The sequence below is a fragment of the Convolutriloba macropyga genome, chromosome 6 (assembly GCF_964194025.1).
Source record: "Convolutriloba macropyga chromosome 6, txConMacr16.3, whole genome shotgun sequence".
Taxonomy (NCBI): domain Eukaryota; kingdom Metazoa; phylum Xenacoelomorpha; order Acoela; family Convolutidae; genus Convolutriloba; species Convolutriloba macropyga.
In genome coordinates, this window is record NC_134473.1 from 16,714,220 (window position 1) to 16,739,219 (window position 25,000).

Consider the following 25,000-nt stretch of genomic DNA (forward strand, 5'->3'; position numbering starts at 1 on the left):
GGTTAAAACGCCTGGCGCAGAACTTTCTCTCCAAAATAAAGCTAACGTATTGTCGGAAAAGTCTCAAAGTCATGTTAAGAAACAACTTTTCAGATTTTCCAGTCTGATATGTTTTTTCATCCTCCTCCTTTTTCATTCAGGGATTGGGAACAGCAGTGGCGGAGTTACATTAGACATTTATTGGAGAGTTGAGCAGAGCACTAGATAGATAATTTTGGCTCAAAACGCTCTCTCCAACACAATTGAAAACAAATAAATTCAAACACTTAAGAACACAATTAAAATCGCAAGATATCATGCACTCCTCAACTTGGCCATTGGAGTTATTGAAGTTAAGAGTTTGAACGCCTTAACCTCAATTTTTACACAGTTTCATTAGAAAGTTGAGTTACCAGAAAAATGTGCCAACTTACCAGTTAAATTTTCTAAGAATTGCGTTTCTTAGCATTATTTTTTTTCACCGACTCTACAGCATTCACCACTATTTTTACATTTTTTGCAATGTTTCCTGCGATGACGGTATCTGGTAAAATCAGCGGTGAATTTTTGTAGGATTGGCTATTCTTAGCGGTAAAATTTTTTCACCGCATTCACCGCATTCATCGCTGCTCATACATCTCTTTCTGCAATGATTTCTGCGGTTACTATTCTTGGTAAATTAAACGGTGAATTTTTGTCAGATTTGTGATTCTTAGAGCTGAGTTTTTTCAGCGCATTCACCGCATTCAACGCTAAAAATTGCAATTCTTACATCTTTTCATCGCATCCACTGCAAATCTTACGTTTTTTAGCGATACTTAGCGTTGACACCCCGACCTGGAGAGAATTGATAGCCAAGTTAAGCTCACAGACCCGGGCCGAGGAATTTTGCCAAATTCAAGTAAGATCAGCGGTAACTAGCGTTGACAAGTCAGAAAATTCACCACAATTTTCTTTCATAATTTTGCGTCGAATAGGGAGTAAATCTCAGCAATTTTGCGTTAAATTTAGCGTACATCTTACATAATTTTTCGTTGAATTTAGCGTAGATCTTACTTATTTTGCGTTGAATTTAATGCAGATCTTAAATATTTTGCTTCGAAATTAGCGTAAATCTTATATACTTTGCGTTGAATTTAGCGTATATCATACATAATTTGCGTTGAATTTAGCGTAGATCTTTTAAATGTTGCGTTGAATTTAGCGTAGATATCACATATTTTGCGTTGAATTTAGCGTTGATTTTACAAAAAATCAAAGCGTACTCTTGCTATTGGACTGGATTCGCTGACCTCCTCCTTACTTGTCCCCTGTCCTACCACTGTGCCACAGAACTTTTCTTTTTCTTAGGAACCTCACCCTTCACAAATCGGATCAAAGAGTAGATCGGATCGAAGCGTAGATGATTGTGGCGTTTCGATGTTTAGATCTCACATAATTTGGCATTGAATTTAGCGTTGACCTTACACAATTCTGCGTTGAATTCAGCTCAGATATTATTTGATTTTGTTCAATTTTTGCTCTACTTTTCTTTAGGCAAGATCTACGCTAATTTGAAAGCAAAATATGTAAGATATACGTTAAATTCAACGCAAAATAAGTAAGATCTATGCTAAACTCAACGCAAAATTTGTAGGATTGGCGTTGAATGGGTTGACTTTATGTATGATCTAGGCTAAATTGGACGCAAAATATATAAGATCTGCGCTATATTCAAAGCACAATATGTAAGATATACGTTAAATTCAACGCAAAATATAAAATATTGCCTTTGAATGCGTTGAATTAATGTAAGATCTTTGCTAAAATCAACGCACCATATGTAAGTTCTACGCTAAATTCGACGCAATATAAGTAAGATCTACGCTAAATTCAACGCAAAATATATAAGATTGACTGTGAATGCGTTGACTTTATGAATGATCTACGCTAAATTCAACGTTGAATATGTAAGATCTACGCTGAATTCGACGCAATATAAGTAAGATCTACGCTAAATTCAACGCAAAATATGTAAGATCTACGCGAAATTCAACGCAAAATATGTAGGACTGGCGTTGAATGGGTTGACTTTGTGTATGATCTAGGCTAAATTCGACGCAATATATGTAAAATCTACGCTAAATTCAAGGCAAAATATGTATGATATACGCTAAATTCAACGCAAAGTATGTAATATTGGCGTTCAAAGCGTTGAATTTTTGTACGATCTTTGCTAAATTCAACACTAAAAATGTAGTTTCTACGCTATATTCAACGTTAAATATGTAATATCTACGCTAAATTCGACTCGATATAAGTAAGATCTACGCTAAATTCAACGCAAAATTTATAAGATTGCTGTGAATGCGTTGACTTTATGAATGATCTACGCTAAATTCAACGCAAAATATGTAAGATCTATGCTAAATTCAACGCAAAATATGTAACATATACGTTAAATTCAACGCAAAATAAGTAAGATCTAAGCTAAATTCAACGCAAAATATGTAAGATCTATGCTAAATTCAAGGCAAAATATGTAACATATACGTCAAACTCAACGCAAAATAAGTAAGATCTATGCTAAATTCAACGCAATCTTATTTAAGATCTACGCTAAATTAAACGCAAAATATCTAAGATCTATGCTAAATTCAACGCAAAATATGTAACATATACAATAAACTCAACGCAAATTAATCAAGATCCAGGCTAAATTCGACGCAAAGTATGTAAGATCTACGCTAAATTCAACGCAAGATATGTAAGATATACGCTAAATTCAACGCTATACATGTAAGATCTACGTCAAAATTCAACGCAAAAATTATGTAAGATTAGCGTTGAATGCGTTGTATTTATGTAAGATCAACGCCAAAATTGAATGCTGAATATGTAAGATCCTACGCCACAATTGAAGGCAAAATTATGTAAGATCTTTGCTAAACTCAACGCACAATATGTAAGTTCTACGCTAAATTCAACGCAAAATATGTAATATTGGCGTTGAATACGTTGAATTTATGTAAGATCTTTGCTAAAGTCAACGCACAATATGTAAGTTCTACGCTAAATTCAACGCTAAATATGTAAGATCTACGCTAAATTCGACGCAATATAAGTAAGATCTACGCTAAATTCAACGCAAAATATATAAGATTGGCTGGGAAGGCGATGACTTTTTGAATGATCTACGCTAAAGTCAACGCAAAATATGTGAGATCTAGCCTAAATTCAACGCAAAATATGTAACATCTACGCTAAATTCAACGCAAAATATGAACGATTGGCGTTGAATAATTTGAATTTTTGTAAGATCTAAGCTAAATTCAACGCACAATATGAAGGTTCTGCGCTAAATTCAACGCAAAAAATGTAAGATCTACGCTAAATTCAACGCAAAATATGAAGGATATAGGCTGAACTCAACGCAAGCATGTAAAATCTACTCTAAATTCAACGCAAAATGGGTAAGATCTACGCTAAACTCAACGCAAATTTATGTTCTTGCTGTTGTTATTGATTTACAGCTGTGCTGAACGGTCTAAAGTCCCAGGAAACAAATGGAATAATGTCCAATTGTCTCTACAGTTTTCACAATTAATCGCTGAATAATTGCCAATTGCAAATTTTTCGCTCAAAACATTTCTTTTGGAAAAAATCCACTTGTACAAAAATATTCGTTTTTTCAGTCCAACTGGTCATCTTATGTTTATTAAATTTTCTAGGCTATTTTCTATTTGGCAAGTTTTAAAAGTGAGTTCGCTGCGCGGTTTCTCTGTTCAATTTTTTGTCATGTGAATCAGTAATTTGGTTTTCCAGTTTTAAAAAAATCTGTTTTCTGTAAGATGTTGGTTTATTCTCGAATAAAGGTTTCTGCGTCCTAAGTTTATTAATCAAATTTGAAGTACAGCAGGATGGCAGTGTTTGTCTAGGTCTTGTTCCTTTTGGGACATATAAATCGAAAATTGGGTCAAGATATCTGGTGAATTTTTCGCTCATTTTTGTTGAAGTTGGTGTAACAAATTGCCTGGAACTTCTTTTCAAAAAGATGCTCGTTTATTGCGTCATCGTCTGCTTTTCCAAAAGTTCTAAGTTTTGTATTAATGGTTTTGTTTCAGTAACTGGGCTTTCTAGTGATAGACGAATGACTTCATGGTCAGTTAGATAATGGATAATAAATAATGCAAAATATGTAAGATTGGCGTTGAAAGCGTTGAATTAATTTATGTAAGATCTATACTCAATTCAACGCACAAAATGTAAGTTCTACGCTAAATTTGACGCAATATGAGTAAGATCTACGCTAAATTCAACGCAAAATTTATAAGATTGGCGGGGAATGCGTTGACTTTTTGAATGATCTACGCTAAATTCAACGCAAAATATGTAAGATATACGCTAAATTCAACGCAAAATATGTAATATTGGCGTTGAATGTGTTGAATTTATGTACGATCTTTGCTAAATTCAACACACAAAATGTAAGTTCTACGCTAAATTCAACGCTAAATATGTAAGATCTACGCTAAATTCGACGCAATATAAGTAAGACCTACGCTAAAGTCAACGCAAAATATATAAGATTGGCTGGGAATGCGTTGACTTTATGAATGATCTACGCTAAATTCGGCGCAAAATAGGTAACATCTATGCTAAAGTTAACGCGAAATATGTAAGATCTACCAAAAATCCGACCCAAATTATGTAAGATTGGCGTTGAAAGCGTTGAATTAAATTATGTAAGATCTATACTAAATTCAACGCAAAAAAAGTAAGATCTACGCTTAATTCAACGCAAAATATATAAGATCTACGCCAAATTTAACGCAAAATATGTAAGATCGGCGTTTAATGCGTTGAGTTTATGTAGAATCAGTGCTAAATTCAACGCCCAAAATGTATATTCTACGCTAAATTCAACTGAAATTATGTAAGATCTACGGAAAATTCGAAGCAAAATATGTAAGATCTACGCAAAATTCAGCGCAAATTATAAATTATTTGCGTTGCCTGCGTTGATTTTATGTATGATCTACGCTAATCTCGACGCAAATTATGTAAGATCTACGCTAAATTCAGCACAAAATATATAAGATCTACGCTTCATTCGACGCAAAATATGTAACATCTACGCAAATTTCAAAAAAAAGATGTGCGGTGATGCGTTGACTCTATGTATGATCTACGCCAAATTATACGCAAATTATGTAATATCTACGCTGAGTTCAACGCAAAATACGTAAGATCTACGTTAAATTCGACGCAAAATATGTAAGATCTACGCTAAATTCAACGCAAAATATATAAGATTGGCTGTGAATGCGTTGACTTTATGAATGATCTACGCTAAATTCAACGCAAAATATGTAAGATCTATGCTATATTCAACGCAAAGTATGTAAGATTGCCGTTGAATAAGTTGAATTTTTGTAAGATCTAAGCTAAATTCAACGCCCAATATGTAATCTTTACGCTAAATTCAACGCAAAACACGTAAGATCTACGGTAAATTCGACGCAAAATATATAAGTTCTGCGCTTCATTCGACGCAAAATATGTACGATCTACGCAAAATTCAGCAAACAAAGATTGGCGTTTATGCGTTGACTCTATGTATGATCTACGCCAAATTAAACGCAAATTATGTAATATCTACGCTAAATTCAACGCAAAATATAAATGATTTGCGTTGATTGCGTTAACTTTATGTATGATCTACGCTAAATTCAACGCAAAATATGTAACATCTACGCTAAATTCAACGCAAAATATTAAAGATTGGCGTTGAATAATTTGAATTTTTGTAAGATCTAAGCTAAATTCAACGCACAATATGAAGGTTCTACGCTTAATTCAACGCAAAAAATGTAAGATCTACGCTAAATTCAACGCAAAATATGAAGGATATAGGCTGAACCCAACGCAAGCATGTAAAATCTACTCTAAATTCAACGCAAAATGGGTAAGATCTACGCTAAACTCAACGCAAATTTATGTTCTTGCTGTTGTTATTGATTTACAGCTGTGCTGAACGGTCTAAAGTCACAGGAAACAAATGGAATAATGTGCAATTGTCTCTACAGTTTTCACAATCAATCGCTGAATAATTGCCAATTGCAAATTTTTGCTCAAAACAATTCTTTTGGAAAAAATCCACTTGTACAAAAATATTCGTTTTTTCAGTCCAACTGGTCATCTTATGTTTATTAAATTTTCTAGGCTATTTTCTATTTGGCAAGTTTTAAAAGTGAGTTCGCTGCGCGGTTTCTCTGTTCAATTTTTTGTCATGTGAATCAGTAATTTGGTTTTCCAGTTTAAAAAAAATCTGTTTTCTGTAAGATGTTGGTTTATTCTCGAATAAAGGTTTCTGCGTCCTAAGTTTATTAATCAAATTTGAAGTACAGCAGGATGGCAGTGTTTGTCTAGGTCTTGTTCTTTTTGGGACATATAAATCGAAAATTGGGTCAAGATATCTGGTGAATTTTTCGCTCATTTTTGTTGAAGTTGGTGTAACAAATTGCCTGGAACTTCTTTTCAATAAGATACTCGTATATTGCGTCATCGTCTGCTTTTCCAAAAGTTCTAAGTTCTGTATTAATGGTTTTGTTTCAGTAACTGGGCTTTCTAGTGATAGACGAATGACTTCATGGTCAGTTAGATAATGGATAATAAATAATGCAAAATATAAAAGATTGGCGTTGAAAGCGTTGAAATAATTCATTTAAGATCTATACTCAATTCAACGCACAATATGTAAGTTCTACGCTAAATTTGACGCAATACAAGTAAGATCTACGCTAAATTCAACGCAAAATTTATAAAATTGGCTGGGAATGCGTTGTTTTTATGAATGATCTACGCTAAATTCAACGCAAAATATGTGAGATATACGCTAAATTCAACGCAAAATATGTAGTATTGGCGTTGAATGTGTTAAATTTATGTACGATCTTTGCTAAATTCAACACACAAAATGTAAGTTCTACGCTAAATTCAACGCTAAATATGTAAGATCTACGCTAAATTCAACGCAAAATATGTAACATCTACGCTAAATTCAACGCAAAATATTAAAGATTGGCGTTGAATAATTTGAATTTTTGTAAGATCTAAGCTAAATTCAACGCACAATATGAAAGTTCTACGCTTAATTCAACGCAAAAAATTTAAGATCTACGCTAAATTCAACGCAAAATATGAAGGATATAGGCTGAACTCAACGCAAGCATGTAAAATCTACTCTAAATTCAACGCAAAATGGGTAAGATCTACGCTAAACTCAACGCAAATTTATGTTCTTGCTGTTGTTATTGATTTACAGCTGTGCTGAACGGTCTAAAGTCCCAGGAAACAAATGGAATAATGTGCAATTGTCTCCACAGTTTTCACAATCAATCGCTGAATAATTGCCAATTGCAAATTTTTGCTCAAAACAATTCTTTTGGAAAAAAATCCACTTGTACAAAAATATTCGTTTTTTCAGTCCAACTGGTCATCTTATGTTTATTAAATTTTCTAGGCTATTTTCTATTTGGCAAGTTTTAAAAGTGAGTTCGCTGCGCGGTTTCTCTGTTCAATTTTTTGTCATGTGAATCAGTAATTTGGTTTTCCAGTTTTAAAAAAATCTGTTTTCTGTAAGATGTTGGTTTATTCTCGAATAAAGGTTTCTGCGTCCTAAGTTTATTAATCAAATTTGAAGTACAGCAGGATGGCAGTGTTTGTCTAGGTCTTGTTCTTTTTGGGACATATAAATCGAAAATTGGGTCAAGATATCTGGTGAATTTTTTGCTCATTTTTGTTGAAGTTGGTGTAACAAATTGCCTGGAACTTCTTTTCAATAAGATACTCGTATATTGCGTCATCGTCTGCTTTTCCAAAAGTTCTAAGTTCTGTATTAATGGTTTTGTTTCAGTAACTGGGCTTTCTAGTGATAGACGAATGACGTCATGGTCAGTTAGATAATGGATAATAAATAATGCAAAATAAAAAAGATTGGCGTTGAAAGCGTTGAAATAATTTATTTAAGATCTATACTCAATTCAACGCACAATATGTAAGTTCTACGCTAAATTTGACGCAATATAAGTAAGATCTACGCTAAATTCAACGCAAAATTTATAAAATTGGCTGGGAATGCGTTGTTTTTATGAATGATCTACGCTAAATTCAACGCAAAATATGTGAGATATACGCTAAATTCAACGCAAAATATGTAATATTGGCGTTGAATGTGTTAAATTTATGTACGATCTTTGCTAAATTCAACACACAAAATGTAAGTTCTACGCTAAATTCAACGCTAAATATGTAAGATCTACGCTAAATTCGACGCATTATAAGTAAGATCTACGCTAAAGTCAACGCAAAATATATAAGATTGGCTGGGAATGCGTTGACTTTATGAATGATCTACGCTAAATTCGGCGCAAAATAGGTAAGATCTATGCTAAAAATAACGCAAAATATGTAAGATCTACCAAAAATCCGACCCAAATTATGTAAGATTGGCGTTGAAAGCGTTGAATTAAATTATGTAAGATCTATACTAAATTCAACGCAAAAAAAGTAAGATCTACGCTTAATTCAGCGCAAAATATATAAGATCTACGCCAAATTCAACGCAAAATATGTAAGATCGGCGTTTAATGCGTTGACTTTATGTAGAATCAATGCTAAATTCAACGCCCAAAATGTATATTCTACGCTAAATTCAACTGATATTATGTAAGATCTACGGAAAATTCGAAGCAAAATATGTAAGATCTACGCAAAATTCAAAGCAAATTATAAATGATTTGCGTTGCCTGCGTTGATTTTATGTATGATCTACGCTAATCTCGACGCAAATTATGTAAGATCTACGCTAAATTCAGCACAAAATATATAAGATCTACGCTTCATTCTATGCAAAATATGTAACATCTACGCAAATTTCAAAAAATAGATGTGCGTTGATGCGTTGACTCTATGTATGATCTACGCCGAATTATACGCAAATTATGTAATATCTACGCTAAATTCAACGCAAAATTTGTAAGATCTACGCTGAATTCAACTCAAAATACGTAAGATCTACGGTAAATTCGACGCAAAATATGTAAGATCTACGCTAAATTCAACGCAAAATATATAAGATTGGCTGTGAATGCGTTGACTTTATGAATGATCTACGCTAAATTCAACGCAAAATATGTAAGATCTATGCTATATTCAACGCAAATTATGTAAGATTGGCGTTGAATAAGTTAAATTTTTGTAAGATCTAAGCTAAATTCAACGCCCAATATGTAATCTTTACGCTAAATTCAACGCAAAACACGTAAGATCTACGGTAAATTCGACGCAAAGTATATAAGATCTACTTAAAATTCACCAAAAAAAGATTGGCGTTTATGCGTTGACTCTATGTATGATCTACGCCAAATTAAACGCAATTTATGTAATATCTACGCTAAATTTAACGCAAAAAATGTAAGATCTACGCTGAATTCAACGCCAAATATTTAAGATCTACGCTAATTCAACGCAAGGTATGTAAGATTGGTGTTGAACGCGTTGAATCTATGTAAGATCTTTGTTAAATTCAACAAACAATATGTAACTGCTACGCTAATTTCAACGCATATGTAAGAATTACGCTAAATTCAACGCAAAATATGTAATATATACGCTAAATTCAACGCAAAACATATATGATCTACGCTAAATTCAACAAAAACTTAGTAAGATTTAATCTAACTTCAACGCAAATTTTTGTTGTTGTTGTTTTTGTTATTGATTTACAGCTGTGCTGAACGGTCTAAGGTCCAGCAATCAAAATAAAATAATGTCGAATGGTTTCTACAGTTTTGACAATCGCTGAATAATTGCCAAGTGCAAATACTTCGCTCAGAACATTTCTTCTGAATAAAATTCCACATTGTACGTAATGTTCGGTTTTTTAGTTAAACTGCTTTTCGGAAATTTATTAATTTTTCCAGGCTATTTGCAATTCGGCAGGTTTTAAAGTTCTCTTAAACTCGGCAGGTTTTAAAAGCTGCGCGGTTTCTCTGTTTGAGTTTTTGTAACTTTGAAATTTTTGCTGTTCCTTGTTTCTTTAGTATGTACTACTGGTAGATCGATGCCGCTATTCTCCTCACTCGGAGCCTTTAAAACTAGTATTAGATCGTTGAGCTGGATAAAAATTGTTAGTGGCATTATGTTTAATAGTCGATGCTGTATTTTGTATCTTTAATTCCCGTTATCCATTTGACTTCCTCTTTTTGAAATTTTTCCAGAATTTGAATTTCAGTTCTTCCTGCAATCAAAAACGTGAAACCATACAGCAGTGCCGGCAAAATTATGGACTTATATGATCCCAATTTCACAAATATGTTTACTTTAATTGCAAATTTTCGCTTAAGCATGTAGAAAACTTTATTTGCTTTCTTCCTTTTTTCTTCAATATGCTTGTTCCACCATACATCAGACTCCACGTGAATTTTCAAAAATCTGCGAAAGTTGTGGATTTTGCCAAATCTTTTCGTATCAATTTGTACTGTTGATCTCTGTCTCCGAATTTCAGATATGCACACTTGTCTATTGGCAGCTCCATTTCATTCTGGATTACCCAGTTCTCAATCCCATGTAGATTGACTTTAACTTCCCAGTATCTTCTTTGCACAGCCAAAATTTTAAGATCTTCAGTGCAATTAAAAGGCTCAGAAAACATCAGGAGATCTGGAAGATATTTATTAATTATACACAACAGTAATGGGCCTAGCCGTGACCCCTGTGTACCCCACTTGTATCGAATATCTTCGAACTGGTATTGTCCACACGCATCCAAAACCATGTTGACTTTTAATTAGGAAATTTCAAAAACGATTGTACAATGCAATGTATATTTAATTTTGATGAATCTTGCTATCAATGTTTAATGATGAGACAGGCCGGTATCTTTCAATTTTTCTCTGGTCACCTTATTTTGAAAACTGGCATTTTGGCAGCAACTTTTTAGCTGTCCGGTAATTTTTGCACGTTCTTTATATTCCAAAGGAACAAATGCATGGTGTTGCAGAGACTCTTGCTATTCTTTACGTAAAAACCCGGAGGTATACAGTTCGGCCCTATGGTTTTTATGGCATCAATATCATATATTATATTTCTGATTGTCTTCTTCTAGATGTCAAAATTTGTAAGAGATGATTTCTGTACAATGAAATCTTTCAAACTGAACATGGTTTTTGAGGAGAATACGGAGAGAAAGAAGAATTCATTCGACATATTTACTTGTTCGCATCGAAGTGAACTTTGCTTGGTTCTATTCATCAAGATTTTTGGCAGGCAAGCAGATTTGTTTAGGCTTTGCAGATTTTTAAAAATTCTGTCTGTATTTGTCGATCCTAGAAATTTTTCTTGGTACAAAAGATTGTCTTCTTCAGCTGAATCAGTGATTTGGTTGTTCAGGTTTAAAACCATCTGTTTTTTGTAGGATGTTGGTTTATTCTCTAATAAACGTTTCAGTGTCCTGAGCTTACAAATCATATTTGAAGTACCGCAGGAAATCCAAGGTGGCAGTGACTTTATGTTCATTGTTCTTTCGGGGCATATATATTGATAATTGTGTTGAGATATCTTGTGAACTCTTCGTTCATTTTGCTGATGTTGGTGTAACAAATTGCCTGGGACGCTTTTTCAAAAAGATACTCGTTTTTAGTGTCATAGTTAGCATTTCCAAAACTTTAAGGTTCTGTATTAATAGTGTTGGTTCAGTAACTGGGCTTTCTAAGGACAAACGAATGGCTTCATGGTCAGTTAGATCATAGATAATTGCAGAAGATTTGTTTAATTCAGCGTATATAAGACAATTTTGACAGAAGGCGGCATCCAAGATGTTGTTTTCACAAGTTGGGAAGTCGATATTTAGGCAAAACAATTTTTCTTAAAACATTTTGATGACTTTCTCTTCAGTCTCGTTGAAAGTTTTAAGTGTCTTCCTGTTTTGCTTCTTGGAAATTAAGGTCTCCACAGATGACAATTGGTTTGTTTTTAGGAATGTTTCTCAGGAGAAAATTGAAACCCTTTATCGTGTATCGATACGCCGATACGAGCTTGATATGGGTCGATTGTAGAACGCATATAGTAAAACTTGAGTATCATTACAACTAATTTTAGAAGCTATAGATGAATTGGATAAAATGCAATTCATTTGTTCAGATATCATAGCTTTTTTTACAGCAATGAGGGTACATCAATGCGCATTTGTATCTCCAATCGTAGACCGATCACTTGTATAATTACTGTAATCGTTAAGAAAGAGGAGTCATTGATGTTATCTTTCAACCATATTTGGCAAAGACACAGATTTTTATAATTTGAGTTAGTTACTGCTTCTATGAATTTTGATCTTCTTTTGAAACTTACTGAGCTCCATGTTTTTAGTTGGAGGATATGGCGAAAGCCTAGTCAGTGGGCAAGGGCGTTCTGTATATCCAACTGCACTATGTCTCCATCAAAATAAAGTTCTAGATTTCGAAACTTCAAATTCTTCTCCGGTACACCTCCGTCAAGCAGCTCCCTTCGCTTTTATAACATTTGACTTTCCTTCAGTGCGTCATCCCTCGTCATTGCTGGCAGGATGAAAATGCTTCCTTCGAACAAATTATTTCTGTATTTTTGACTTTGCAAGGGTGATTCTTGCTTCGTGTTCCTTTTCCAAGTCTATGTATTTCCGTGAGATGTGCATTCGCACCTATCGAATCAAGCAGATCGTTAACTTCATCGATTGTTGGGACAAAATTTCCCCTTTCGTTATGTTAGGATCCTCAGGTATCCCTTGTATTCTTATACATTTATTGATATTATGACTTTTCGAGTTTTCATCAATTTTATCTCCTTTAATTTTTCCTGTAGTAGTTTCAACATCAACAACGGCAGCATATGTTTTTTCAACATTGTCACACGTCGCATGTGTATCATTCCCAATTTTCTCATCCACAAAGTTCATTAGTCGCCTTTCTATTTTCTCCAATTTTTCGCCAACACCCAAGCCAATGATTTTTTCAGCAATTTTTGCCAGGGTTCAACAACGAATAAAGTTATCCCTTTCATTCTGTTCAACATAATTACTGCTGAGTAGCATGGGAGTCATAGCAAGCTCTTCAATGCCAGTAACAGAAGCTGACGAAGGAGCTGTATATTCAGGTGCCAGATGCATGTAACAATTACATGCCACACAGGTAAAAGTATTTTCGTTTTTGTTATCCGCCTTCTTGCAAGTTCCTCATTTTTTCCCCATTTTTGAGCAAAACCAAGGAACATAATTGCTAGGAATTTCTCACAAACAGCTTTAACGACTGGGAGTTTAGGTTAAAACTTCTGATCCGGACGAAGAATTTTAACAGCTGGGAACTTCACAGAACTTGAACTAACCACAAAGATCATTATTTGTTGGCAGAATTTTGCTTTTTTCCTTGTTTTTTGGGTGTGCTATTCTTCTTTTTGCAAATTCGCTTCAAATCATCTTTGTTCCATACGATTGTGAACAGCGTTTTCAGTTCGGTAAATCAATCCAAGTGAAACTTACTGCACCTTTTCAAACTTATCCGTTTGTTTTCGGCGAGATAAACGATTCTTGACAAGATGCAACACTGGTATCTCAGTTCCTTTCAATTTGTTATAGACGTCATGGGCTCCTTCTCTGACACAATAAACAATTCCAAATCTGTCTACTTTTTGTTGTAGACGTTCGTTTTGAACTTTTAATCGATCTCCATTGAGGGGTGTTCTATTATCGCTTTTCAGGCTGGTTGCTGAGTTATTGATAACATCGTGCCACAATATAATTTTGGTATTAATTTTGACGTATTTTGAACTCTCTTGTACTTATCTTTAGCGTTTGGATGTAGATTTTATCCTGGTTTCGAGATGATATTCCCTTTGAGTCGTCTTCGTTTGTTATACGACTTCTCCAGAGAATGAGGCAATGAGCTAGTTCCAACTATCAACATTTCAAAAAGGCAACCATGGCTACCCTGACGTTCAATTATATCTGAAACTATCTAACAAACTATTTAATAATAGGTTTATCACAACACCTACGTTAAGATCTACGCTAAGTTCAACGCGAAAAAGGAAGAATAACCTCAATGCAAAATTTGTAAGATCTTCGCGAAATTCAAAGCAAAATCGTTAAGACCTACGCTAAATTCAACGCAAAATAAAAAAGATCTACGCTAAATTCAACGCAAAATTATGTAAGATTGGCGTTGAGTGCGTTGAATTTACCTAAGATCAACTCTAAATTTGACGCAAAATATGTAAAATCTACGCTATATTCATTACAATAAATATATATATAAGATTTGCTTTGAATGAGTTGAATTTATTTAAGATTTACCCTCAAGCGTTGATCTTACATAAATTCAACGCATTCAAAGCCAATCTTTTTTGTTTTTTAGCGTTGACAACTCGGCTCGTGGACCCCCCTATATGCAAGAGACGCAGCAACAGGGATAAGCATGAGCCCATAATCAGCATCCAACCAAGGCCGAATTAACAACCACAACAAGGACTATGGAGAGAACACAAGAAATTAATTGAAACAAACAAAGCACACACAACATACTAAACTGATTCATGTGATCGCCTGGAAAAGCGGAGGGATTAGAAATCATCCCAAAATCCCCAAGACCGAAGAGAATGATACGACTGAAAACACAAAGCAAAACCAAAAAACAACAGAACAACTAGAAAAATTCCTGATCAATGATGAAAAAGGGCATCTAAAGAAAGCAAATAAACAAAGACACACCATTGACATAGCCAAAAGACAGATAAGACTGCGGCCGCGCGCCATCAAGAAAGGAAGAAACTTTGATTTTGAAATTCTACAAACTTGGTCGACCGATTTTGTATTGGGCGCAATGTCGAAGCAGTATCAAATAGTTCAGAAATGAGAAGTATCATGACTGGTTTTCACGTGAATCAGTAGGTCTCACAGAAAAATTCACTGGACCTCACAGAAGAGTAGACGAAGTTGACGAGCTGTACTTTATTTTTTTGTTTCTTTGCTACTGTTTTTACATATATCTCTACCACAAGGCATTTTAGTCTCGATTGCCGACACGTCTGATATGACATTAACACATTCCCGGGCCGAGGTGTCAACGCTAAAGAACGCAAAATTATGTCAGATTGGCGTTGGATGCGTATGAGCGTAGATCTTACATAAAGTGATCGCGTTCAACGCCAATCTTTTGCGTTTTTTTAGCGTTGACACCTCGGCCCGGCACCCCCATTCGGGCAAGAGAAACAGCAACAGGGATAAGAATGAGCCCATAATCAGCATCCAACCAAGGCCGAATTAGCAACCACAACAAGGACTATGGAGAGAACACAAGACATTAATTGGAACAAACAGAGGACACACAACATACTAAACTGATTTATGTGATCGCCTGGACAAGCGGAGGGATCAGAAATCATCCCAAAATCCCCAAGTCCGAGGAGGATGATACGACTGAAAAGACAAAGCAAAACCAAACTGCAACAGAACAACTAGAGATATTCGTGAGCAATGATGATAAAGGGCATCTAAAGAAAGCAAGTAAACAAAGACACGCGATTGACATAGCCAAAAGACATATAAGACTGCAGCCGCGCACCATCAACAAAAGAAACTTTGATTTTAATAGTAAACAATTTTGGCGGATCAATTTGGAATTGGGCGCAATGTCGAAGCAGTATCAAACAATTCAAAACTGAGAAGTATCATGACTGGTTTTTACGTGAATCAGTAGGCCTCACAGAATAATTCCCTGAACCTCAATGAATAGTAGACGAAGTTGACGAGCTGTAGTTTATTTATTTGTTTCTTTCCTACTGTTTTTACATATATCTCTACCACACAGCATTTTAGTCTCGACTGCCGACACGTCTGATATGAAATTAACACATTCCCGGGACGAGGTGTCAACGCTAAAAAACGCAAAATTATGTCAGATTGGCGTTGGATGCGTTTGAGCGTAGATCTTACATAAAGTGAACGCGTTCAACGCCAATCTTTTGCGTTTTTTTAGCGTTGACACCTCGGCCCGGCACCCCCATACAGGCAAGAAACACAGCAACAGGGATAAGAATGAGCCCATAATCAGCAACCAACCAAGGCCGAATTAGCAACCACAACAAGGACTATGGGGAGAACACAAGACATTAATTGGAACAAACAGAGGACACACAACATACTAAACTGATTTATGTGATCGCCTGGACAAGCGGAGGGATCAGAAATCATCCCAAAATCCCCAAGTCCGAGGAGGATGATACGACTGAAAAGACAAAGCAAAACCAAACTGCAACAGAACAACTAGAGATATTCGTGAGCAATGATGATAAAGGGCATCTAAAGAAAGCAAATAAACAAAGACACGCAATTGACATAGCCAAAAGACAGATAAGACTGCGGCCGCGCACCATCAACAAAAGAAACTTTGATTTTAATATTAAACAATTTTGGCGGATCAATTTGGAATTGGGCGCAATGTCGAAGCAGTATCAAACAATTCAAAACTGAGAAGTATCATGGCTGGTTTTTACGTGAATCAGTAGGCCTCACAGATTAATTCCCTGAACCTCAATGAATAGTAGACGAAGTTGACGAGCTGTACTTTATTTATTTGTTTCTTTCCTACTGTTTTTAAATATATCTCTACCACACAGCATTTTAGTCTCGACTGCCGACACGTCTGATATGAAATTAACACATTCCCGGGACGAGGTGTCAACACTAAAAACGCAAAATTATGTCAGATTGGCGTTGAATGCGTTTGAGCGTAGATCTTACATAAATTGAACGCGTTCAACGCCAATCTTTTGCGTTTTTTAGCGTTGACACCTCGGCCAGGGGACCCCCATACAGGCAAGAGATAGAACAACAGGGATAAGAATGAGCCCATAATCAGCATCCAACCAAGGCCGATTTAGCAATGACAACAAGGACTATGGAGAGAACACAAGACATTAATTGGAACAAACAAAGCACACAGGAAATACTAAACTGATTCATGTGATCGCCTGGACAAAAGGAGTGATCAGAAGTCATCCCAAAATCCCCAAGTCCGAGGAGGATGATACGACTGAAAACACAAAGCAAAACCAAACTGCAACAGAACAACTAGAGATATTCCTGAGCAATGATGATAAAGGGCATCTAAAGAAAGCAAATAAACAAAGACACGCCATTGACATAGCCAAAAGACAAATAAGACTGCGGCCGCGCACCATCAACAAAGGAAGAAACTTTGATTTTAAAAATAAACAAATTTGGCTGACCAAGTTGGCATTGGGCGCAATGTCGAAGCAGTATCGAACAGTTCAAAAATGAGAAGTATCAGGACTGGTTTTTACTTGAATCAGTAGGCCTCACAGAATAATTCACTGGACCTCACAGAGTAGTAGACGAAGTTGATTAGCTGTACTTTATTTATTTGTTTCTTTGCTACTGTTCTTACATATATCTCTACCACACAGCATTTTAGTCTCGATTGCCGACACGTCTGATATGAAATTAACACATTCTCGGGCCAAGGTGTCAAAGCTAAAAAACGCAAAATTATGTCAGAGTGGCGTTGAATACGTTTGAGCGTAGATCTTACATAATTTGAACGCGTTCAACGCCAATCTTTTGCATTTTTTAGCGTTGACACCACTGCCCGGGGACCCGATACAGGCAAGAGACACAGCAACAGGGATACGAATGAGCCCATAATCAGCATCCAACCAAGGCCGAATTAGCAACGACAACAAGGACTATGGAGAGAACACGAGACATTAATTGGAACAAACAGAGGACACACAACATACTAAACTGATTTATGTGATCGCCTGGACAAGCGGAGGGATCAGAAATCATCCCAAAATCCCCAAGTCCGAGGAAGATGATACGACTGAAAACACAAAGCAAAACCAAACTGCAACAGAACAACTAGAAAAATTCGTTATCAATGATGATAAAGGGCATCTAAATAAAGCAAATAAACAAAGAAACGCCATTGACATAGCCAAAAGACAGATAAGACTGCGGCCGCGCGCAATCAAGAAAGGAAGAAACTTTGATTTTAAAATTCTACAAATTTGGTCGACCGATTTGGTATTGGGCGCAATGTCGAAGCAGTATCAAACAGTTCAAAAATGAGAAGTATCATGACTTGTTTTCACGTGAATCAGTAGGTCTCACAGAAAAATTTACTGGACCTCACAGAATAGTAGACGAAGTTGACGAGCTGTACTTTATCTATCTGTATCTTTGCAACTGTTTTTACATATATCTCTACCACAGCATTTTAGTCTCGATTGTCGACACGTCTGATATGAAATTAACACTTTCCCGGGCCAAGGTGTCAACGCTAAAAAACGCAAAATTATGTCAGATTGGCGTTGAATGCGTTTGAGCGTAGATCTTACATAAATTGAACGCGTTCAACGCCAATCTTACCTATTTTGCGTTGAATTTTGGCGTAGATCTTACATATTTAGCGTTTAATTTTAGCGTAGATCTTACATATTTTGCGTTTAATATAGCGTAGATCTGACATTTTTTTCGTCGAATTTAGCATAGACCTTACATATTTAGCGTTGAATTTAGCGTAGAACTTACATAATGTGCATTGAATGTTTGAGCGTCTATTACGGTGCAAAAAGCATTTCAGACCATTTTAGGAATTCAAATTTTTTTTTCAAAACTTCGAAAAAAATTAAATTTGTCCCAGTACGCCTCAGTACGCCTTTTCCCAAGCAAGAAGGAGGTCAGTAGTTCGAGTCCCATACGCAATTGGAGAATAATAGTTCAAGTGAACGCTTTGATTTTATGTAAGATCAACGCTAAATTCAACGCAAAAATATGTAAGATCTACGCTAAATTCAACGCTAATTATGTAAGATCAGCGGCAACTAGCGTTGACAAGTTGGAAATTTCGCACCCTTTTCTTACATAATTTTGCGTTGAATGCGTTGAATTTTTGCCTTGAAATTCAACGCATTCAACGCAAACTTATGTAGGAAAATTGCGTTGAAATTTCCAACTTGTGAACGCTAGTTGCCGTTGATCTTACATAATTTTAGCCAAATTCCTCGGCCCGGGTTGTTAAATACAAAACTTATTTCACGCCGACAGATCAATGAGACAACTGATTTATCTGCGTTATAAGATAGTTTGTCGTCATTACCTTTAAGTTTGCTCCTGGAGGCAATGAAAGCATTGAAAGCAAAAAAAATTGACTTAATTTGAATTCTCTTAGCTTTAATATTATGTAGGATTTATGTATTAGGTACTTTCATGCTTATTTTTTTTCAAATTTGACAACAGTTACCCAATTTACCTCCAATGGGCACCTGCGTGTTGGCCGACGTGTTTACATGGCTTATACTCAAAAAGCTTCTGTAATGAACAATCTAAAGATTGAAAAGACAAGGTGAAAAGGAATTGCTGGCGAGATCCGCTAATGAAAATAGAGGAAAACTGCAGCCTGTGAGGAGAAACCACATATTATACTCGTTTAGCATTCGGAGTTGATAGAGTGATATGATGGTCAGATGAGGTACATGCTGCAAGATGCGATCAGAACAGCAGACGGAAATAGTTTTAAAAAATAAGCGTTATTTTCTCAATAATAAGCTGTAAGTTTCATGTAGACGTTAGTTTTCCCCAATAAGTCAAATAGTTCACACCTTAGATTCTTTTTTGTAAGAATACAAAGACCGCGGTGAAAATAAATAATTCACCGCGATTCACCGCATTCACCGCAAAAAGATGTAAGAAATACGCGGTGAAAATTATTTTTTTTTCACCGCATTTCACCGCATTTCTTATGAAAATTCACCGCCAAACCTCGCCCCGGGCATAAATAAAAAATGTCTGTAATTTTTTTGAATGTCTGGTGAAATATTATAACCTTAAGGTTTATGATTGTTTCAAATGATTGCATTATGAAATACTCAAAATAAACGGATCAGTTGATTTACGTGGTCAATGTCCCAAAAGGCAAATTTTGACGAACTTTGTGTTTTATGGAATCGACTGACCAAAACATTTCTCATTTTTCACGATTCATATACCACTTTTGACAATCATCTTACGCTTTGCCACGAGTATTCACGGATAAAAGAAACCCAATTACACCATTTTGAGCATGTAATTAATCTAAAAATTTTTTGCGCAGTTTTTTATCATTAATTGAGACAAAATTCACAGACTCAATTGCTCTCGCGAATGGTGCTATGGGTAGTTGTAAAACCACTTATTGTGATCCACTAGTAGTTTCGATAGAGACATTTCTTAAATTATTTACCAATTAGGTTTTCTTCCATTTCGGTAATTGGATTCGTGTACCCGTGGCAAAGGTCTGACGTGGAAAATAGTGGAAACTAGGGACTTATGGCGTGGAAATGAGCAACGAAAGGTTGTCCCACGTTCTCAAGCTAGCCACAAAAACACGCTTTATGAAAATTGAGCGCAGGTAAAGCAATTTTCAATCTTATTTGGACTAAATCGTAATATTGTCACTTGTTTCCTTACGTTTAAAACTCTAGTCTTAAAAAATGGGTCGTGAAAAAAACGACAAAATTTAGTATACTTTCTCGATAATGTAAAATGAAACTTCAAAAGATTGTGGAAACATTTTCATATCTCCAGGGCAAAATGCAATGGTGAAACTTGACTTTGTGTTTCTTGATCTGATATTCAACCCACAATTTTGGGTCTGAAATTGGAGAATTCTTGCAGTTTGCTTTTTTCATAGAAAAAAAAGTTTCTCACGTAGAAAGTTGGTAAACAGATCAAAAATGAGTTTTGTTTGAACCTACCTCAATTTCAGGCAACAGCTATCTTAGAAAGGTAGAGAGAGAAAGAAAGATGAAAGTTAAATTTAGCAGATAAAACAAACGTGACAACAAATTAATCATCCGTGCAGCATTACCTCTCGCGTTTCACACTTATAAGACGTATAATTGCCTTGATCTCTGTTCAGGAAATTGCAGATTCAGATGAAATTCAGGTGTAAAGTTGCCTGAACGGCACCTGAACTGCCGTTATTAAACATAAGGATTTAGTGCTGTGCCTGCTATTAGTGCTTTCTAGTTTATGAGCGCTTTAGGCTGTATTTTGCTGGCTCAAACTTGCCTGATGAAGTTTTCCGAGGTGAGAAAACTAAATTTGTCAGATGATATTCAAGTAAAAGGACCTGAACATCACCTAAAAATTTCCGGTACAAGGCCTGAAATTTTCAAGTGATTTTTAGGTAAGAACATAAATAAATAAATAAATGTGTTTCTGCGTAATCGCAGCGGAGCAGCATTAGGCTTTGCATTCTGCATTAACAGTAGCCTGTTCTCAGCTGTCATTTTTCTATTATTCCCCACATCTGAGACTGTTCATTTAGTGAGCATGAATGCTCTTTTTTGGTGACCATAGCCACTTTTTTTGCGTCTGAGACTTTCACATGGTACCATCATTGCAACCAACATTGGTCAACCTGGAGCTATGTTTAAGTAAGAGCTCATCCTTACACAGACAGCCTCACGGAGGCAGAGGATTGATCTCTCAATCATTGGCGTGTGAATCACACACCTTACCTCTAGGCCATCACGCCACTCAGAACTTCTAAGTATCACTTGAAAATTTCACGTTTTTTATCTGAAAGTTTCAGGAGATAATCAGTTTAAAATGAACTGATCCAGAAAACTACCTGAATGTTTCAGGGGCCTTTTTCAGGTAATTTTCAGGCAGGTCCAGGTAAAAAATTAGCCGGTGGCGCTTGATTTTTTCAGATACTTTTCAGTTTCAGATGAATTTCAGGTATTTTTAGGTGTAGTTCAAGTGGGAACAATTTGCCTGAACGTTTAAGGTAAGTTCGGTTGTTCATTTTTCAGGTAAACTTACCTGAACTTTATTTAGTGTCTAAGTAAATTTCAGTAAATTAAGTATACTAATAGACCTTGCGCAACTATTATCTGGTTTCGGCTATCTGCTCATGGGAAAAAGCGAATATTGCGTCAACAATTGTTAGGTTAGCTCAAATTTGTTTTTTCTGCCACGACCGCCACCTAAACCCACCCAGCCATCATATATGAAGGAGTTGACTATATATATGAAGGACTTTTATATCTTCACGAGCAGAGATCCCAGACCGGAATCAAGTATGCCCAGACAGAAGATGAACGCACAAGGGTTTCTCTCACGTCAAAACGAGTCTTTGAAGTTTGCTATAATCAAACTTGGTTAAATTCACGTTTATTACTTTAAAGGATTTTTCCGCCTGGGATGGTCTGGACAGTTTTGATTTAGGTATGGAACTTCAGCTTGGGTCTCTGGTGAAGTGCTTTTTTAATTGAAGATCATCGGTTTTTCCTTCTCTCCCCAGTATGGTTCTAGCATGAATGTTTCCTGGTACTCGACGTCAATGCTATCCTGCTTGCTGGATATTTCTCCCCCTCCATACATTGTCTTCATCATATTGTTGATTGTTATATTGATCTGAAACAGCCAATTGAAATTTTCTGGGTAACAGAGAAAAAAAAGTTTCGGTAAAAAGAATATACGCCAGGAGAAGTTGTTTTCTTTAAATAGCAAAAATTTTACATCTTTGCGGTGAGTAGGGCGAACAAGGTATGTAATTTCACAGCACAGTTTTGCTGTTCCACAGTTCATATAATGTTACTTGACTACAAACAAAATTAGAACACTAGAAAATTGCAAAAATATACAATAGGAGATGCAATGGGCCAAAAATTGCAATAACATCATAACGCCTTTTTGTGTCGTCAAGAAGGACACCAGCCCTCTACAAATCAATTTCTTGTCAAGAATCGAGACACCAGATTATTTCAGGATAATCAACAAGAATTTACAAGATATGGCGATATGTGAAAACAATTAAATGATAATTATGGGGCACAAAGATCAAAATCTAACTAGAAATCGTTTAAAAAATCATGTATGAAAGTATCTATGTATGTATGTATGTATGTATGTATGTATGTATGTATGTATGTATGTATGTATGTATGTATGTATGTATGTATGTATGTATGTATGTATGTATGTATGTATGTATGTATGTATGTACGTAAGTATGTATGTATGTATGTATGTATGTATGTATGTATGTATGTATGTATGTATGTATGTATGTATGTATGTATGTATGTATGTATGTATGTATGTAAGTATGTATGTATGTATGTATGTATGTATGTATGTATGTATGTATGTATGTATGTATGTATGTATGTATGTATGTATGTATAAATATATGAAAGTATGCATGTATGTATGTATGTATGTATGTATGTATGAATGTATGTATGTATGTATGTATGTATGTATGTATGTATGTATGTATGTATGTATGTATGTATGTATGTATGTATGTATGTATGTATGTATGTATGTATGTATGTATGTATGTATGTATGTATGTATGTATGTATGTATGTATGTATGTATGTATGTATGTATGTATGTATGTATGTATGTATGTATGTATGTATGTATGTATGTATGTATGTATGTATGTATGTATGTATGTATGTATGTATGTATGTATGTATGTATGTATGTATGTATGTATGTATGTATGTATGTATGTATGTATGTATGTATGTATGTATGTATGTATGTATGTATGTATGTATGTATGTATGTATGTATGTATGTATGTATGTATAAATATATGAAAGTATGCATGTATGTATGTATGTATGTATGTATGTATGTATGTATGTATGTATGTATGTATGTATGTATGTATGTATGTATGTATGTATGTATGTATGTATGTATGTATGTATGTATGTATGTATGTATGTATGTATGTATGTATGTATGTATGTATGTATGTATGTATGTATGTATGTATGTATGTATGTATGTATGTATGTATGTATGTATGTATGTATGTATGTATGTATGTATGTATGTATGTATGTATGTATGTATGTATGTATGTATGTATGTATGTATGTATGTATGTATGTATGTATGTATGTTTGTATGTATGTATGTATGTATGTATGTATCCCGGGCCGAGGAATTTGGCCAAAATTATGTAAGATCAGCGGCAACTAGCGTTGACAAGTCGGAAAATTCACCGCAATTTTCTTACATAATTTTGGGTTGAATGCGTTGAATTTAAAGAAAAAATTCAACGCACTCAGCGCAAAATTATGTAAGAAATTGCAGTGAATTTTCCAACTTGTCAACGCTAGTTGCCGCTGATCTTACATATTTAGCGTTGAATTTTGCGTAGATCTTACATATTTAGCATTGAATTTAGCGTAGATCTTACATATTTAGCGTTGAATTTAGCGTAGATCTTACATATTTTTGCGTTGAATTTAGCGTTGATCTTACAAAAAATCAACGCGTAGAATTCTGGGTATGGAACTCGAACCACTGACCTCGTGTTCATTTGTCGCCTCTTCTACCATTGCGCCACCGTACCTTGGTTTCCTTTAGAGCCGCAATCCTTATAAAGCGTAGATCTTACATATTTTGCGTTGAATTTAGCGTAGATCTTACATATTTTGCATTGAATTTAGCGTAGAACTTGCATATATTTGGTTGAATTTAGCCGAGATCTCACCTAATTTCAACGTATTCAACGCATTTATCATGTGAGAAGTACTGGGAAAAATATAAAAATTTTTTTTAAGCTTTGACAGAAACTTGAATTCGTAAAATGGTCTGAAATGGTTTTTGCACCATAACAGAGCAAATGGTTATTTTTTGCTGACTTCATTTTTCTCAATTGTACAGTATAGGGGTCGAAACAGTAAAAAAATTATTTTTTCGAAAAAAAACTTGAAAAATTTGAAATCTTCAAATGGTCTGAAAGATTTTTTCTGACTTCTTGTTACTCACCTTTGGAGTATAGGGGTCGAAACATTGAAATTGATTTTTTGAAAAAAAAACTTGAAAAACTTTTGAAATCATAAAGTGGTCTGAAATGGAATTCAAAAAATTCAACCTTAAATTTGTAAGATCTAAGCCAAAATTCTA

The 25,000-nt window shown here is 35.1% G+C and overlaps 3 protein-coding genes across 5 annotated transcripts in view; 2 read left to right on the forward strand and 1 right to left on the reverse strand.

Annotated features, from left to right (window-relative positions):
• The window catches only part of LOC142341527 (eukaryotic translation initiation factor 4E-1A-like), a 544,656-nt gene that overhangs the window by 223,175 nt on the left and 296,481 nt on the right, over positions 1-25,000 (forward strand). The window lies entirely within an intron of this gene.
• The window catches only part of LOC142341529 (persulfide dioxygenase ETHE1, mitochondrial-like), a 520,203-nt gene that overhangs the window by 223,173 nt on the left and 272,030 nt on the right, over positions 1-25,000 (forward strand). The gene's annotated exons all lie outside the window — the stretch shown is intronic.
• Positions 22,069-25,000, reverse strand: part of LOC142340823 (uncharacterized) — a 232,662-nt gene continuing 229,730 nt past the window's right edge. The window contains exon 8 of one of the 2 annotated variants that reach the window (XM_075391555.1): positions 22,069-22,474. In XM_075391555.1, coding sequence (XP_075247670.1) covers positions 22,325-22,474 — 150 coding nt within the window. In that variant the 3' untranslated portion in view covers positions 22,069-22,324. The remainder of the gene's footprint in view (positions 22,475-25,000) is intronic. The other variant, XM_075391554.1, reaches the window with a different exon arrangement.